General features: G+C 41.3%; 1 protein-coding gene across 1 annotated transcript in view; it reads right to left on the bottom strand.

Annotated features, from left to right (window-relative positions):
* The window catches only part of PCSK2 (proprotein convertase subtilisin/kexin type 2), a 138,915-nt gene that overhangs the window by 93,302 nt on the left and 27,835 nt on the right, over positions 1 to 17,778 (bottom strand). The window contains exon 2 of the mRNA XM_069954323.1: positions 2,888 to 2,992. Within this exon, the coding sequence (XP_069810424.1) occupies positions 2,888 to 2,992 (105 nt within the window). The remainder of the gene's footprint in view (positions 1 to 2,887; positions 2,993 to 17,778) is intronic.

Below are 17,778 nucleotides of genomic sequence, written 5' to 3'. Positions count from 1 at the left end.
TCACTTGGGCGCACAGGTACCCTCCGGCGAAATTAATATTTCTAGTTCTGTTGTACCTGATTTGCCTGTATCTGATGTGAATTTAACATGTTGTTCTGCTCGTCCTGTCAGTAAGCCTGTTCTCCATGCCATGGACTCGTCTTCTGATGAATGGGAGTCAGATGGCAATCTTCTAAGTGAGGTTGAGTCCTGTGAGGGTCCTGAGGCCCCTCATAAAAGGGGGGGTACTGTCAGGACTGTATCTTTGCAGAGCATTATGCACCCCTCTGCTCGTGCTGTGCGGCCGAGAAGGCGCTGATATTCTCTTATTCTGTTCTGTGTTTTGTTTTGCTGTGTCTGAACACTGGTTTAATTGCTCTTTGGGAGACACACCCGACTTCACCTGCTGAGTTCTGTCTGGTCATGTCAGGGTTAATCTGTGTTTTGGTTCTGCTGTGACTGACAGGTCTTCCTGCCAGTGGATCTGTTTTGTTCTCAGCTGTCTGTGCTTGGAGATCAGGGGGATGGTCCAATTATGTTCTGGATCAGAACCCTGGCCTCCTATATAACTACCTCAGTCTGGGATATCTTTGCCGGATATTGAGCTTGTCTCTGCCTGGTTCTGTGTTTCTATTCTTGCTCTGTTGATTCTGACCCTGCTTTGCCTTTCTGACCATTCTTGTTTGCTGCCTGCCCCTGACCATACTGCCTGTATATTGACTTTGCCTTCGGATTGTGATTTTGTACTTTTGCTGCCCGTTTGTTGTGACCCGGACTGTCTGTCTTGTCCTTGTGTCCCACCTAGCCAGCGCAGGGACTGCCGCCCAGTTGCTCGCCGCCATTTTAGGGCGGATTGTGGCAAATAGGTAGAGGACAGTGGGCGGGGCTGAGCTTAGGGCTCACTGTTTGTCTTGTCCTGCTGTCCGGTTCCTAACACCAAGGTTTGTAGCAGATATGTGTAGGTGCTGATGCTGGTGTAATGATGACTGAGTCCCAGTAGAATAAATATTATGGCTTTATTGCGCAGTCTCTTGGAATACAGAATACAGTAAATAGCTTCTCTTGACAGATTTGTGTTCACTGAATCTGTGCTGGGAGATACTTGAAAGAGCTGCTATAAGAGGTAGATGTAGCGGTGCTTGTAGAGTTAAGAGTTGAGCAGTGAAAAGAAGAGGAGTTTGTCAAGGGGGTCCCAACCCAAATTAGTTGTGTGCTCTGCCAGAATTTTTAGAGATAAGAATACTTGAGCTTGAGAGAGAGAGAGAGAGAGGTACTTGTGCCCATGTTTTGGCTATGTCTGACCACCTTCTGCTCTATAGTGTGGGGGAACCATCCTATTAGGGTGACACAAGCCCCAGTCATGGTTATCTGGGCGAAGCTAAGTGTTCGAAGTTTTCCGGTTTCACCTGCACTGAGTGATCTTCGTTGCGCTTACTTTGCTCTATCTGGGTCAGTTCCTCTGTCCTAGGATACTTCCCTGCACTGTGTAGAGAGGTTCTCTGCGTGGGATGGGATGATCCCTGACTTGTCCTCCTTGTACCGTCTGGCACTGCATAGTGGAAATAGTTAGACTAAAGGAACTGAAAGTCTCTGGTCGTTCCATACAAGTGGGCACTGACTCTCCAACACAACTGGACTGTCCTGGACAGGGGTCCTGGAAAAGCCCGGCCCTGGCTTAACTACAGCAGGGATGCCTACTCTGTGTCTTCCTCCCATGAAACTTTGAAGGGAACTATGCTACACTTCCTCCCACCAAGTTACTACTTCCTACAGGGGTGTGTAGGGGGCCCTGTGGGTGGTGGAGAAGAATGTGTGTAAGAAGAGAAAAAAAGCGATAGGTTAGACAGAAAGAGTATCTCCATCGGACAACAAAATACATAGTATGGAAGGAGCAGTAACTCTTTGGTAACTACAGCTGTGCAATAAATAAAAGCCTACATACAAAACACTAACATCTAGTGGTAAAACTAATAAATACCTTCATCACCACCTGCCTTTGAGTAAAGGGCTTTTGTGACACGTGTATTACAAGAAACACCCGTGGTGGGACACGACGTACCCTAACAGGAATGTGATGTAATCCTCAATTTGCTATATATCATAGAGGATTTCTGTTCATTTCTGCTTTTGTTAAAAATATAGTGGAAAAGACATAATCGGGATGGTATTTCTGGGGCAAACTCATCTTCTAGAAGGGATTTGTGCTTCACATAGTTGTTACTGTTCTCTCTCCCTGTGTCCACATACAGCAAATCCAGTCTTTGTGACATCAATGGGCTTTGGCTTCGAGATTATAAGACATTTTAATATTCTTTCATCGACATTTGGGAAGTCAAGTACAGAGAATTTCTACAAGCAACAGACAACTGTTCTATTTTATGATACATCGCGCGGCATTATATCTCACTAAGACGAGACGTCATATTCAGGTAATCAGAGTCTATGCCTCAAGGATATGCATCCTAACAACTGCAAATGTGACATAAGCTGCATAGATACAGAAGTTATTCCCAGGTTTAAAGCAAATGTACAAGCATATGTGATTTAAAAAAAAAGGTATTCTGTAAAACTGGCTCAGCACCGCCACGCTGACTGTAATGGGGCCCTTGATTTTTCAGTTTGCCATCTGATTCCCGAGAAATCTGTTTTGTTAATGGAGCAGATCACACAAGCAGTGCATACACACCTTCAGCACTGCTATGGGATCTGGCATGCTGCTAAAAAACGTTCTTTGTCCCAGGCTGACAATGTCACAGAGGCAGATCTGTCAGCCAGGCCCGGACTGACAATCTGGCGGACCGGGCAAATGCCGAGTGGTCCACACAGATTGCCAGTCCATAGAAACCCGGGCTGCACACTGTAAATGTGGTCAAATTAGAAAAAACAAAGCTCAGCCTTGAGATTTTACCTTGGGATGTATTTCTAAGTGGTTTCTGCTTTTGGTGCTCCGTTTCCTTCTGGTCTTCGCTGCTCCACTGTCGTAAAAATGATATAGCGTTTCAGCAAAGGGGAGCTGGAAAAAAAAGTTACAGATGTAATAGAAAAGTAGATAATTTGCTATACAATTCTATACACAAAGTGCTCAGTTTCTATGAAGTGATGAGCAAACATCACATCGGATTCCGAACAAGAACATAAAAAAAATTATCGTGATCAGTTCGTGTTCGCCAAACATTCATAAACAAATAACAAACGTACAGTAGAAGCGAATGTTTCGGTCTACGCACATGCATACAGCTTATCAGGTGCAAATCATAAATTACGCGGTTGCAGACGTTACGGTCTACGCACATGCGTATATATTATCAGATGCAAAGCGTAAATTACGCCATTGCGTATGTTTTGGTATAAAGTTACAAACATGTGTACAGATTATAAGGTGCAAAGTGTAAATTATGCAGTTGCGTATGTTTTGGTCTACACACATGCGTACAGATTATCAGGTGGAAAGCGTAAATTGTGCAGTTGCGCACATCGAAAGATAAACGTTTGCATCTTTGAATATGTTCATAAATGATCGTTGTAACCATTCCAATCATCAAACAAATTGTTCGTGATTGGCGAACATGAGCAATTAGCGTCACGTTCGTACATACGCACGAACATTTACGAAAATGTTCGCTCATCACTATTTCTATGTCCTTTGACCAATTATTATATACAGCACAGTATATGACATACAGTATACAGAAAGCATATAACATCCAGCAATTAAGTGCGGTCAGTTAATAAGGTCTCCATGTTTGCCAAATTGCTTGAAAGGGGGACATTTAGTTTATTTTAACCCTCCTTTCTATAACCTTGCTGCATAAATCCAAGAGAAACATAAGAATACCCGAATTCCAATAAAGTGTGCACGGCAAAAAGTGGCCCCGGCAAAGTGCAGACAACTAAAGGTTTATTGGGCAAGTGACCTTTAAATATGTTAATTAATCTCGTTTGACATTTACCGTGCTTTCTGTCTCTAATGTAGATTGTAAAAACTTTTTGCCAGCCCCAGGGGGGAACTGTGTTTTAATGAATCTTAAAAGCTAAGGGTCCCGCCAAGGACTCGTGGAAAGGTTAAGGAGCATCACGTACAGAAGCCATGGGAAGAAAGACAGCTCTTTGGTCAGGGATCTGAAAAAATTATACAGGTTCTGTAATTGTTTCCACAGGGATTTACCGTAATGATCTGCTACATCCATTGAGGGAGAAACTTTAAAAAAATAAAAATCAATACATGCAATTGGTAGTAGGCATACAAGCCCATCTATGTCGTCAAATATAGTTCCCACGATACTCTAAATTCAATAATTTTCTCATCTTCTTTTAACTCCTTAGCCATAAAACGGACCTCAAACATTTTTTTTTCCTCAATGGGCTCGATACAATGTGCTCATTAAAGCGAATGTACCAGTTAGATAAGTGAAATTCTTTTTTCATACTACCTTGTCTACTCAGACGTGTACATCCTGGGGGAACGGACCATTTTTTAAACTTGTGATGGGCCTCCACCAGAATCAAGTCTGGCCGCATCACTGAGAGGCGGGGATATCGGTACACTAGGGGTAGCGGGCCCCTATTTGGTGCATTTAGCGGCCAGATTTGCATATCAGAAACTTGCAAAAAAGAGCCTGTGGAGCCACATTTAGGAGTCTCGAAACACATGAATAGCCAGATATCCCTCCGGAAAGGGCCCAGCCAAGGGGTGGCTCCTGTAGGGAAACCACAAAAACTACTATATTAAGTGGCCCTATAAGTAAATGATATTTGGCTAGTCCTGAGTTTTGAGACTCTTAAATGAGGCTGACTGGGCTCTTTTTAGCATGTTTGTATTTCCCAGGGAGCAATGCACCTAGGATTTTACTCTATTGTGTGCTTTAACCAGCAGCCGGCAGTGTTATCTTTGGCTGGCCTCCCTGACATCAATGATCTGTTTCCCATATCAGAAAAAGGCACACACTGCGGGAACCTGGTATAAGTTAGTATGAAATTTTTTCCCCACTCATCTAAATGGTACATTTGCTTTATTTTGATATTCCTTATAGTGGTTGGTGCTTCTTTTATTACTATATCTCTTAAAATTTCATGAGTTCCTATGTTTTCCCATGGGAAGCTATGAGTTTATCAATAAGGGTGGGTCTGTCGCCTCTCAGAAAATCACCAGCAGTGAAAGTAGATGAAATGATAAGACTTTTCTCAAACCCAATTTCCCTTGGTATCATAGTAAAACAGGTTTTACTTTCTTTTTAGCAGGGAAAGATTAAACTCGGATGGAAATGGGGTCTTATGCTCAGATCTAGCAAATTGCTAGTAAAAATAGAAGCCCCCACAAAGCCCCTATCAAACTTCTGTTCATCTGTTTTGTTTTTGTATTGCTTGTTATATGCTTTTTATTGTTTTTTCAACATTTTAACAAAAAATACCAACATAGGCAATAAGGCAGACTTTTTTTTAAAGGACATAGCAGCAACAAAAGAATGGACTATAAAAAAGATGACAATTCATAATGTCTATCATCAGATATAAGGGACCTCTTATGAATAGACAATTGAGACAAAAAGAATGGGAAAAAAAAGAAGAAACGGAGAAGAAACACAAAGGAAGGGAGAAGGGTCTATTATTGACATCAGTAATTAGTCCTGGGTGACCATGAGTTGGGACTATTAAAGAGAATAGGTAAAATGAAGCCCGGGAAACAATGTTTTGTCTACTGCATACATATCTTTCCTCTGGGAGGTTGCCAAGTATTCCATTCACACCATTCACATGATTGCATTAGCCTTGGAGAGCCATTGAGATGTGTTAGCAGAGTAGATGATTCAAAAATTGAGTTTATCTAGGTAATGAAGGTCTGAGAAATATGGAAGACCATTATATTAGATGTTATATAGTAAATTGTAAAGTTTCTAGGTGGTAGCAATGTTTTTGGGAAGGTTCCTTATTCCAGTTGGTGAAATATGTTCGGGACAAAGGCGAGAGTGTTTTCTGCTAAATTGCTACTTTTGTCTCCAAATTCATAAAAGGTTCCCTGGGATTTAATCAGGATGGTCTTGGCCTTAGACATATCTAGGTAACCAAGGTCTTCTCCAAGGGTTGTGAACATTTTGATACTGTTGGATTGTATTTGAGTGATTCCAAGGTATCTGAATCAGAGTTAAAAGTCTTGGCCCTAATATAATGTGAGGGTGCTCATAAATGGAAGAGGAGCTACTCAAAGTGGTTGTATTACTGCAAAATTGCGAGAATATTTGTTACGAGATGACAAGGTCCTGGAAAATGATTTGTTCCAATGCCATGAAACTGGCTTGATTCTCTGTTCCATAATAGCGGCTCTTGAGTCTTTTTGTACCCTCTGTACATTGATTTCTTTTATCTGGACAACCTGAGAGTTTAGCAGCAGCCAAGGGCTGAAGCAATAAATATTTTTCCTACTACTGTGCCTGATTTTCCACAATAAGATAAGGTGATCATATGGCCGATAAAACGAAATAGACTGAATAAACCTTTCAGTGTTGCTTTGATGTACTATTGTGTAGATTGCCTTGTATTTTTCTTTTATTTTTCTCTCTCTAATGTTTTGTGCATGCGTTTGCTCCTAATTCACAATAAAGAATAGAACCAGGTTGTTAAGTATGGTGAAGCTTCACTCATCTGTCCATGGATCTTTCATTGGGTGAAACACACACAAAAAAAAGGTCTCCATCACTTGTAGCAGCCTCAAAGAGAAGTTCCGGAGATACAGTATGGTGCATACCAGTGAATTGTGTACCTGGATTCTTTAAGTTGGCTATCGAAAAAACCTCGGCACTTGAGGTAGCTCAAGAAACTCACCACTGACCTAAGTTATATATTATGTGGCGGTTCATTCCTCAAACCATACTGCTCTTCTCCAAAACAGCTGCTGAGGTACCTTCTCTACAGTGGTCTGTGCAGTGGTGAGGCCCAGGGTGTTAGGTCTTACAACTGTTGGGTTATTGGACCACTGTGGTGGTGGATGTTGTTCACCGTGGGAGTGGCACTGCTCCATGTAGGTTGGGGTCCCAATCATGAACTGTGAAGTGATGTGTGGGCTTCTACACTTTAATCAAATTGTATCTAACTCTTGATGTTAGTATTAATAGTGGTGAGAAGCAAACAATTAGTGTGAGGCTTTTGGATGTGTGACCATTAGAGATAAGCGAACCTCAAACATTCTCGAGTCCATCCGAACCCGATCGTTTGGCATTTGATTAGCGGTGGCTGCTGAAGTTGGATAAAGCTCTAAGGTTGTCTGGAAAACATGGATACAGCCAATTACTATATCCATATTTTCCACATAGCCTTAGGGCTTTATCCAACTTCAGCAGCCACCGCTAATCAAATGCCGAAAGTTCAGGTTCGGATGGACTCAAGCATGCTCCAGGTTCGCTCATCTCTAGTGACCATGTCTATTTTCTCTCTCCATGGAATTACAAGTCCAAACCATCTGCAACTTTTCTCCATAGTATGTCCTGCTCGCCTGGTGACCATGGCAAGGTTATAAAGGAGGTAAACCTCCCCACACCTGATTTTTGAATTTGCGTTGTCATGGAAAAAATTAACACTAGCACCAGAACTGATGTAGAATATAGCAGCTTCAGATCTGCTGGATTTACTTAGAGATACGCGCTGTGGCATAGCTACCATAAAGGCTCTTGGCCCTTTAACTGTGAGCATTTGTGATGACCGCTCACAGTTAGATGCTGTCACGTTCTGACTGACAGAGCAAGAAGCCATTGGCTTCCTGTCCAGCCAGTCTATCTTGTGGCTGGAGGCTGCATTGCACCTCCTGCCACAAGTTGCCATTATTTTTGGCCCAGTGAGGAAATCAATTAATTTCCTAGAGCTTGCCCGCCAACTGTATAGCCAATCATAATATAAGCATTCTGCGTTGGGTGTGTCTTGCAGCCAGAGGGGCTGCAGTGTGGGAGCCAGGATAGGTAAGTCCAGACCAAAATCCAAGTGGGGCACTAATGTGGCAGTAATTAACAAGTATATAGGGGACTATTGTGGGGGTTAGCTACTATATGGGAAAACATTGGGAGGGCTGGCTACTATATGGGACACTATTGGGGGAGCTTTATTGTCTCTCTTAAGCTTTCCTTCACCATGCCCTCTACCTTCCTATCCTTCACATGTCATAGCAATTTATCATATCATTTATCATAGTGCACAGCGCTGGGAGACACATGCGACTCTGACACTGCCAGGAATGCTGCACGCCCGCTTCAATAAATATCAAGGTTGACCCGAGACTGTGTCCAATTTTCAATTTTGACCCCTATGTATTTGATTTTAACACCCCTGATGTAAATCTTAAACCATGCCCCAATAGACCTTTAAACCATAAATATACCCTTATATATAACTGCGACAACAAATTCCCTTTGAATACTAACATACAAATAATGACTGTGTAGATATCAACAGCTTCATGATTTATAGATAATTCCTCTTAATTTGGTTGGCTGTCACTGTCTATGTAAAAAGCAAACTCCTTTGGCATTCATTATTGCCTATTGTACTTAAGGCCATGTTCACATGGCGAAAGAGACCGGCCATTCCGTGACCCGACCGGGTCAGGGAGCGGCCGGTTTCTGCAAAGATCATCCCGGCCGGTACTGCAGTACTCGCCAGATGATCTTTCCTGTCACAGAATTCTGATGCAGGCACATCAGCGCATGCCCGCATCAGAACTCCCCATAGCACACTATGAAGCTTGCGGCCACAGACGCTCGCTTCATAGTGTGCACTGACAGGATTTCCTACGGCCGCTATTCACTGAATAGCGGCCGCAGAAAACTGACATGTCAGTTGTTTGCGGCACCGCTAGGGGTCCCGGACGGAGCGTATACTATGTGTATACGCTCCAACCGGGATCCCATAGACACCCGGCCAACGGAAAAATGTGGAAAAATATGTTGTGTGAACATAGCCTAAAGGTGCACCAACATTGGTACAGACATACTGTAGTAGAAAACCCCATTATCTCTTGGACTGTGGTCTGTAAAAAGAGACCAGGCACAATAAACAGGCACCCAGACCAGGCTGGGTTCACACTTACATTTTTGCAATTCGTTTTCTTCATCTATTTTTGCAAAAAACTGATGGAAAAACAGATGCATTTGCGTGCATCCGTTTTGATGCATTGGTCCATCAACTTCCATTGTAGAAAAAGCGGATCAAATCGTATACGTTTTTTTTAACATACACAAAAATAAAGTCAAATACAGTTTTGTGTACGTTAAGGAAAACTGATGCGTTTTGATGCTTTTTTTTATAATGGAAGTAAATGGAAAAACTGACGGAATTGCATCAGTTTTTTCATCTGTTTTTTGCAACAACGGATGGGAAAAAAAAAAAACAGATTGCAAAAGCATAGTGTGAACCCAGCCTAAGTCTGCCGTTCTCTAGCCAAAAGCGAAGGGGCTGAGAGGAGGTAGGGATCCATTTTCACCGGCGTTTGTTTGTTCCATGAGCTTGCAAAAGGTCTTCCAGACCTGACTAGAATTCAATGTCATTAATTATCATTAATTTACATTAAAATCCAATCACACTTGGATGACATAGATACAAATGTTCCGTATAATCACAGTCTCCTAAATAGAAGATATTTGAAATATTACACATCTGTGTTTACTGTGTTAATTCACAATGGATTAATTAATATACCGCCCCCTACTTCTCTGTAATTAACTCCACTGTTGCATATGCAACTTCTTTATTCTTAAATCAATTCTAATTGTGTTGCAAATTAAAGAAAAACTAAAGATCAAAGCCGCAAACGGCTGCCGCCTTGCTCGTAGATGGTATCAATTAGCCGTTACCATAGAGACTGTGCACATCACCACCAAATCCAATTGTATTGACAATATGAATGATTATTGGTTCTTTCTGTCAATGGTTTCTATTTGGAGAGAGGTTAGCCCGAGGATGCATTTGGCAGACACTGATTTAGAGTGACTGGTGATAATAAGGAAAAAAAAATTTTTTTTTTTTTTTTATACCTACAATAGGATTGCTCAGCTCAGTGTAAAATCCATATTCTCAATCTTTTCTATTGGCCTTTAGGCTAGAAATAAAAAAAAGGCCAATGTTGTGTGGACCATTCATCACGTCCCCCTTATTCTTCAGCCATAAACCAAAGTCTCCTGCAAATGGTGTCATTGATTTCATCTCTAAGTCGTGTACGTTCCTCCACATTTTGAGCACATTAAAAGGACTTTAGTCATGTCAAGGACTACATCAGGACTGACCCCTGACCTGCTATACATAATTATTTGTGGACACTGGATCAGGGGAAATGTGCTTTTAGACTTATCCCATCTTAGTATAAGAAATCATTGAAATGCAGAAAATTGGTTCCACACCCCAACAATAATGATTTTTTTTATTCTAAATAACATAAACAGCTAAATATGTGATATTATAAGTTACTGTACAGTATAGCAATCAGCATGTGGAGTATAATGTAAAGTAACTGCATAAACCTAAAAAAAACAACAGCAGTTTGTAGTTACAGTATGGAACTGCAGATCCCCATAATGCAGTAGCGTGGTACTGTGTGGTCACATGACAGCAGTGGGGAAGGGGTTGTTTAGCATGGACCAATCAGAAAGTGAGAATCACAGAGCTGTGCAGGAGGACAGTGACAGAAACTTTTCTATACAGCAGTGTTAATGGCTGAGTGTAAGTGCAGGCACATTATAGCAGCAGTGTGTATAGCTGGGTGTAAGTGCAGGTACATTATAGCAGGAATGGAGAGGATGGGAAACACAAGGGCTGACCGAGACTGCAGGGAGCATGAAGAAATGAGCAGGGCAGATGTGGGCACATAGAGGGGTTACAGCTATGAAAATTTCCTGCACAGTCCTGTCCCATGATGCAAGCCCCAGCCTGAAGTAGATCTACCATAATTTGGAAAGTGAGGGAGACTTCCTGGGTACAGTGCTGTAGACCACGCTATGCAGACCATGCCCATCCCCCCTCCCCCTCCTACCCAGTACAGGGAGCTCTTACACCAAAGCAATGCTCTTAAACCAAGTTACAATTTTGAGAAAATGTAAGCTCTTCTTGCAAAATGCTCTCAAACCAAGTTACTCTTAAACCAGGGTACCACTGTATTTCATTTCCATCAGTGGATTTGAACCAAAGAATGAACTGCTGGCAGGTCTCGATACAGGTGATTTACCCCTAGACCACAGCTCCAATACATTTGAGTTCAAAGATTCAACTATATCTGAGGGTTTCTTTCAGACATAAACTGCCTACAGAGGACTGATCTGCAATCAGAGACACTGACTGACAGCTGAGCAAGCAGGAGGCCGGGCAGCATTGATTATTCATGAAGAGGGAGAAAGAAGGAGTGGTGAGGCGGCCAGGGTGAGGCACAAACAACTATTGTTTGACTCTTTATTACAGTATGATTGTGCTTAATGCATTGCATGGACAAATTACCAAAAGGCAATGTGCTTACTAGGGGACTTCCAGCTACAGCTCACTGTCAGCACCTTAGGTAGGGCCCGGGAGCTGACAGCTTCCCTTTAATCACTTGGGATTGGTGGTCAGTATCTCATCCTGAAAGATATCAGAACGATGCTCCATTGTGCAATAACATCTATGCTTTAAATAAAAACACAGCGCAACAAAGAGGCTACAAACATTTTAGAGTTGGGCTATAAAACGGCCCAACTCTACTAACGGTTTTGTCAATATCACCACTGCTAAACCAAATTGTTGCATCAGGCAACACCACTAGCGTTCTCTGTATGAGATATCCTCAAATCATGACATCTTGGGGACCTTGAGGATTGGTGTTGAGAACACTTTATTGCTAACACAATATTATTGACAGGACTCTCACGGAGTGCCGCAACCCAAGCTTTATGACCTCCAGCTAGGGCATCAGGCAACACCACCAGCGTTTTCTGTGTAAGATATCCTCAAATCATGACATCTTGGGAAACTTGAGGATCGGTGTTGAGAACACTGTATTGCTAACACAAGTATTATTGACAGGACTCTCACAGAGTGCAGCAACCCAAGCTTTATGACCTCCAGCTAGTGCATTAGGCAACACCACCAGCGTTTTCTGTATGAGATATCCTTAAATCATGACATCTTTGGGAACTTCAGGATCGGTGTCAAGAGAACTTTATTGCTAACACAAGTATTGACAGGACTCTCGAACAGCGCTGCAACCCAAGCTTTATGACATCCAGCTAATCTTTCAAACTTCTTTTCTCTATGGATTCTTCAAAATACATCATTTTTCTTCACATCTGTTTTCTTGAAACCACACATCTAGACTCTCAACAAATGTACGTAAAATAGACTTAGAACAAGATAAAAGCTGAGCAATAAAACTGCACAGTTGTGAGAGATAAATTGCTCTAATGTTTATTGTCTAGCCGTATTGGTAATGGGAGAGGGAGTAATATGAAATGGTATTATTGCAATGCTGTCTTCTCTATAAGGAGGAACCGCTTAGCTCACTGTTATGTTCAATATTACTATTATAATTTATTTAATGTGGATATGTAGCAATATACAAACATTGATTAAAAAAAAACATAGTCAAGTATGATCAACAATGTAATAATAAACCATCAGCATTACAATAACCTGCCAGGCTAAGGACAAACAATGACCGTCCTTCTAAGATATGGTATGTGGATGTCATTTATCTGTATTCTACTCCAATTCTTAATAGAGTTGTTCATGAAGAATATTTGTCATTATAGAGGAAAATGATCATTTCTCCTATGAGCTGTTTAGTATATGTGCCTCAAAGAAGCATATTATCTCTATAGGATTATAAGTAGTCGTCAAGAAGTCATCTTGACTTTTTACATAAGAACTTAGATGGTCGAGTGCAAAATTGTTTTCTAGGAAAATAAATAAATGTCACTATTTCAGTACATAGAAACAGTGTAACCCAAATCCTCTCTGTGATGCCCACCTATTGGGAGAATTGGGGTCTTCTTGTCCCCTATTCTGCAAGTCAGAATGGTATTACATACCAAATACAAGTGGTGCCTTGGATTACGAGCTTGTAATCGAAATTCACTCTTAAACCAAAGCAAAATTTCCCATAAGAAATTATAGAAATGCAGACAATTGGTTCCACGCCCCAAAAATAATGATTTATTATTCTGAATAACATGTAAAACAGATGAAACAAACATTCAGAAACAGCTGAATATGTGATATTATAAGTTACTGTACAGTAATGGAGAGGATGGGACACACAAGGGCTGAGAGAGACTGCAGGGAGCATGAAGGAATGAGCAGGGAAGATGTGGGCACATACATGCAGCACTCTCTGTCCGGGGAGAGAGGGGTTACAGCTATGGAGAGATTACCCCCCACAGTCCTGTCCCCTGATGCAAGCCCCAGGCTGAATCTGGATCTGCTATGATTTGGAAGGGAGACTTCCTGGGCCAGAGTATAGAGCTGTAGACCCCGCTATGCAGACCATGCCCCTCCCCCACTCGTGCTCCCACCCAGTACTGGGAGCTCTTAAACCAAAGCAATGCTCTTAAACCAAAACGCTCTTAATCCAAGTTACTCTTAAACCAAGGTACCACTGTATATTTGTATTGCAATTTTATTTTTGGATTTCATAATTTTTATAGACTTATGGCCATATACCCCTATATACAGAAGCATTTGATTGTGTTCTCTATAGGGAGGAAAGGGTTATGACTCAGCCAGACTGCTCTAGTGGTGGCTTATCGCTCTTAAGAACAAAGGGGTCAGACACTGAAATTCCATCACGTGGACCCTTTTCTCCATTGGCATCATCTGTACACCCCCCACCAGCAGGTTCGGCTAACTTATAGGAGTACTCTGGAGAACTTTTTTTTTTTTTTTTTTTAAATCAACTGGTGTCAGAAAGGTATAAAGATTTGTAAATTACTTTTATTTAAAAATCTCAAGCCTTCAAGTTCTTTTCAGCTGCTGTATGTCCTGCAGGAAATTTTTTTCTTCCCAGTCTGACACAGTGCTCTCTGCTTATACCTCTGTCCGTTTCAGGAACTGTCCAAACTGTCCAATGTGGATTTGCTACTGCTCTGGACAGTTCCTCTCATGGGCAGAGAGCACCATGTCAGACTGAAAAGAAAGCCCCACCTCTTGCGGCGCTTAGAGCAGCTGATAAGTACTAGAAGACTTAAGATTTTTAAACCTAAGTCATTTACAAATCTGATTTACACCAGTTGAATTTTTTCCTCCGGTGTACCCCTTTAAGTATGAAGTATTTTGCATAAATTTGCTAAATGAGAATCAAAGATACTTGTACTTACTGGTTGTAAGGATTTGTTTTTTTACAACATGGTATATAGAATGTATTGTGGATGTACCATATCTGAACAATCCCCTTCTCCTCTTCTGCAGATGTGGTGGCCAAAAGATCACTCAGCTCTCGTTTTACCAGTTAATATCCATTATATCACATCTAGTGCTTCATCCATTTAGATATATTACTATTTTCCTAGAGAATGCCTTCAGGGAGCTGTACGCTTTCTTTATTGGCTTCAGCATTGTCATTCTTTATCAAATACTGCACGCATTACAATATGACATCTTCAAACCCTTTCCAATTGCTCCTAATGCTAAAAGCATTGCTCTCTGCAATATGTCTGCCACAACGTTATCAATATGATTAGCATCTAAATCACAAAATCTGTTTTTTTATCCTGTTTTATGCTTGTTCCATTTATTGACAAAGGGAGAAAAAACCCAGTGCGTCTGCTTTAATCCCCTCCCGCCTCCCCACAGTAAATTAAGGTAGCTGCAGCCTATGCCTGATGCTGCAGTGACTTTAGTTTACGCTGCCGGAAGACACAGGCACAAGAGCTGCGCCTGTGTCCCCCGCGGTGGGTCACGGCTATCAGCAGCTCTCAGCACTGGAGCCGCGCTCCAATGCTGAGAGTTAACCCTATAGATTCTGCGGTCAGCACGACCGCAGCATCTATAAAGCTCCGGACGGAGAATTCTCCCTCTACAGAGGGAGAATTCTTTGTCTGGTGTCCATTGGGGCTCTGCAAAGTGATCACAGGGCCCTGATGGTAGTCTAAGGCTTCCGGTTTCCTGACTACAGAGGCCAGCGGGGAGAGAGAAGGAGGGGGGGAGCAGGGCACGCATCGGGCGCAAACCGTGAGCTCTGCCCCCCCCTCTCCCATGCCGCTGTCACAAGATTGTAACAGCCGCAGGGGACAGAGGAGAGGGGGCAGACATAAGGACATCAGCTTATGGGATCATTATGATCCCATAAGCTGATGTCCAAAAACGGCCTGGGCATTGATGCATCAATGACCCCAGGTCGTGAAAGGGTTAAATAAACCTCCAGAGACAATGAACTCGGACAATCATATTTGACAGCAATGGGCAAGTTGTACATGGGGAATTTTTAGATAATTTTTAAATAAATTATACATATTTATAGAGGCTTAAAGGGAATAGGTCATTAGAAAGTAACTTATTGTTTTTATGTTATACATTTTTTAAGAATATTTGGTGGCATTTTTTTCAAATTTTCCATCTTTCTATCTATATTATAAAATAATCCTGATATCTTGCAGTTTTCATTCTCACCACTTGGGGCTAAAACTAAGCTAAGAGTTCCTGTTGTGTCTGTAGTGATAAGAGGAGGGTGCTGTAAAGTGACACAGCACAGTACAGCATTAAGCATAATTTGACACCAGTGGGTAAGGGAGACAATGGCAGCTCCATGTGGCATGAGCTTCTCAAAGGTCACAGAGTAACCTTTGCTCAGTTATGTTTCACATTCATCTCAAGGAGACAGAGTGTGTCTATTTTCTTTTATGTCCACGAGTCTTGCTGTAAAGCATGTCACTTAATGCTGTTAAGGCAATATAGCAGCCCCAATAACAATATACAAATAGTGAAATATATAAAAATTTAAGTCAGAAAATAGAAACAGATAAAAATAAGATAAGTTTTAGTATCTGATGCTAAACAGTAAATTAAAATTTAGGTAACACAACCCCTTTAAGGCTGGTTATCTGCCCAATCAGGAAGGTATTGCGCTGTGTAATAGGGCCAGCGATCAGCAGATGAACAAGCAAAACTTTCATTGGCTGATCGCTCATTTTTGAAATGTCAAAAATTTAAAAAATCTCCAGTCTTCCAGTACTTATCAGCTGCTGTATATCCTGCAGGAAGTGATGTATTTTTTCCAGTGACACAGTGCTCACTATTTCTTACTTAATACAAGTTTGCATTTATTTCTTGTGTAATTACTGGTGGGTCTTCTCATCCTGCTCTACCATCAAGACCTGGGGTCAACTGAGTGCATAGAGACATTATTAGTCACTAACATGTAACATGTGTAGAGCTTTATTAAATTAGGGGTCGGTGGGCAAATGTCTTGGGAGCTGTAGTGGCTATTACAGGATCTAGTACAAAAGCAAAGGTTATCTGATGCTTCAAGCCTTTCCAACTTGTTCCGTAAGACCCTATATGCCTCAAGTACATGTCACAGTTCTTGAAAGCACAGAGGAGAGCTTTAGACCGGTAAAGTGGTAAAATGGTGAACAGCACCTTGCAGCTTAGAAGAATAGCCACCTGCCGTTATATAACCCATTATTGCCAATAATAGAGGCCTTTCTTGTTTTGTACAGATACAGTCCTAGAAACCTATAAGGAAAACCAATGCCACAATTTAGGAAAAATATAATGTCAAGTATGTCTTTTTTTACCATAATAGTGGTTCTAAACTGATCCACACAACTATCATTCTTGTTGATCAACTTGTGATAGAGTCAAGGTAAATGCCTAAACCCTTTGGGGCAAGATTTATCAGACATGGTGTAAAGTGAAACTGGCTCAGTTGCCCCTAGCAACCAATCAGATTCCACCTTTCATTTTCCAAAGAGTCTGTGAGGAATGAAAAGTGGAATCTGATTGGTTGCCGGGGGCGACTGAGCCAGTTTCACTTTACACCATGTTTGATAAATCTCCCCCCATTGTATCTGTGTCCATGTTTTTTAAGGATTGGATTAAAGCTTTTTAACCCCTTTCCTCCCAGGCCAATTTTCGTTTTTGCGTTTTCGCTTTTTCTTCCTCGTGTTTAAAAAGCCATAGCACTTGCATTTTTTCACCTAGAGACCTAAATGAGTCCTTATTTTTTGCACCACTAATTTTATTTTTTAATGGCAGACTTAATTTTTGCATAATGTGGGGGTTTGTGTTTACGCTATGCGCCCTATGGTAAAACTGACTTGTTATGCATGTTCCTCAAGTCGGTACGATTACAACGATATGTAACTTGCATAACTTTTATATTATTTCATGTCCTTTCCAAAAAACTAAATGTTCCTTAAAAACGTTCTATTCCCAGGCTTATAGCGCTTTTATCCTTTGGTCTATGGGGCTGTGTGAGCTGTTATTTTTTGCGCCATGATGTGTTCTTTCTATTGGTACCTTACTTGCGTATATGTGACTTTTTGATCGAATTTTTTCACGCTTACGCCGTTTATCATTCAAGATCAGGAATGTGATAAATTAATAGTTTGGGTGATACCAGATATGTTTGTTTATTTATTTACTTATTTTTATTTATAAAATGGGAAAAGGGGGGGTGATTTAAACTTTTATTAGGGGAGGGGATTTTTTTATTATTAGAAACACTTTTTTTTTTCCTAACAGTAATTAGAAGCCCCCTGGGGGACTTCTATATACACAGCACTGATCTCCCACTGAGATCAATGCTGTGTAGATAATAGAGCACCGATCCATCAGATTGGTGCTCTATTATAATGTTCTGCAGCA

The sequence above is a fragment of the Dendropsophus ebraccatus genome, chromosome 15 (genome assembly GCF_027789765.1).
Source record: "Dendropsophus ebraccatus isolate aDenEbr1 chromosome 15, aDenEbr1.pat, whole genome shotgun sequence".
Classification (NCBI taxonomy): domain Eukaryota; kingdom Metazoa; phylum Chordata; class Amphibia; order Anura; family Hylidae; genus Dendropsophus; species Dendropsophus ebraccatus.
The sequence above is the reverse complement of the archived record's forward strand: the minus strand, read 5'-3'. Positions and strand labels throughout refer to the sequence as shown.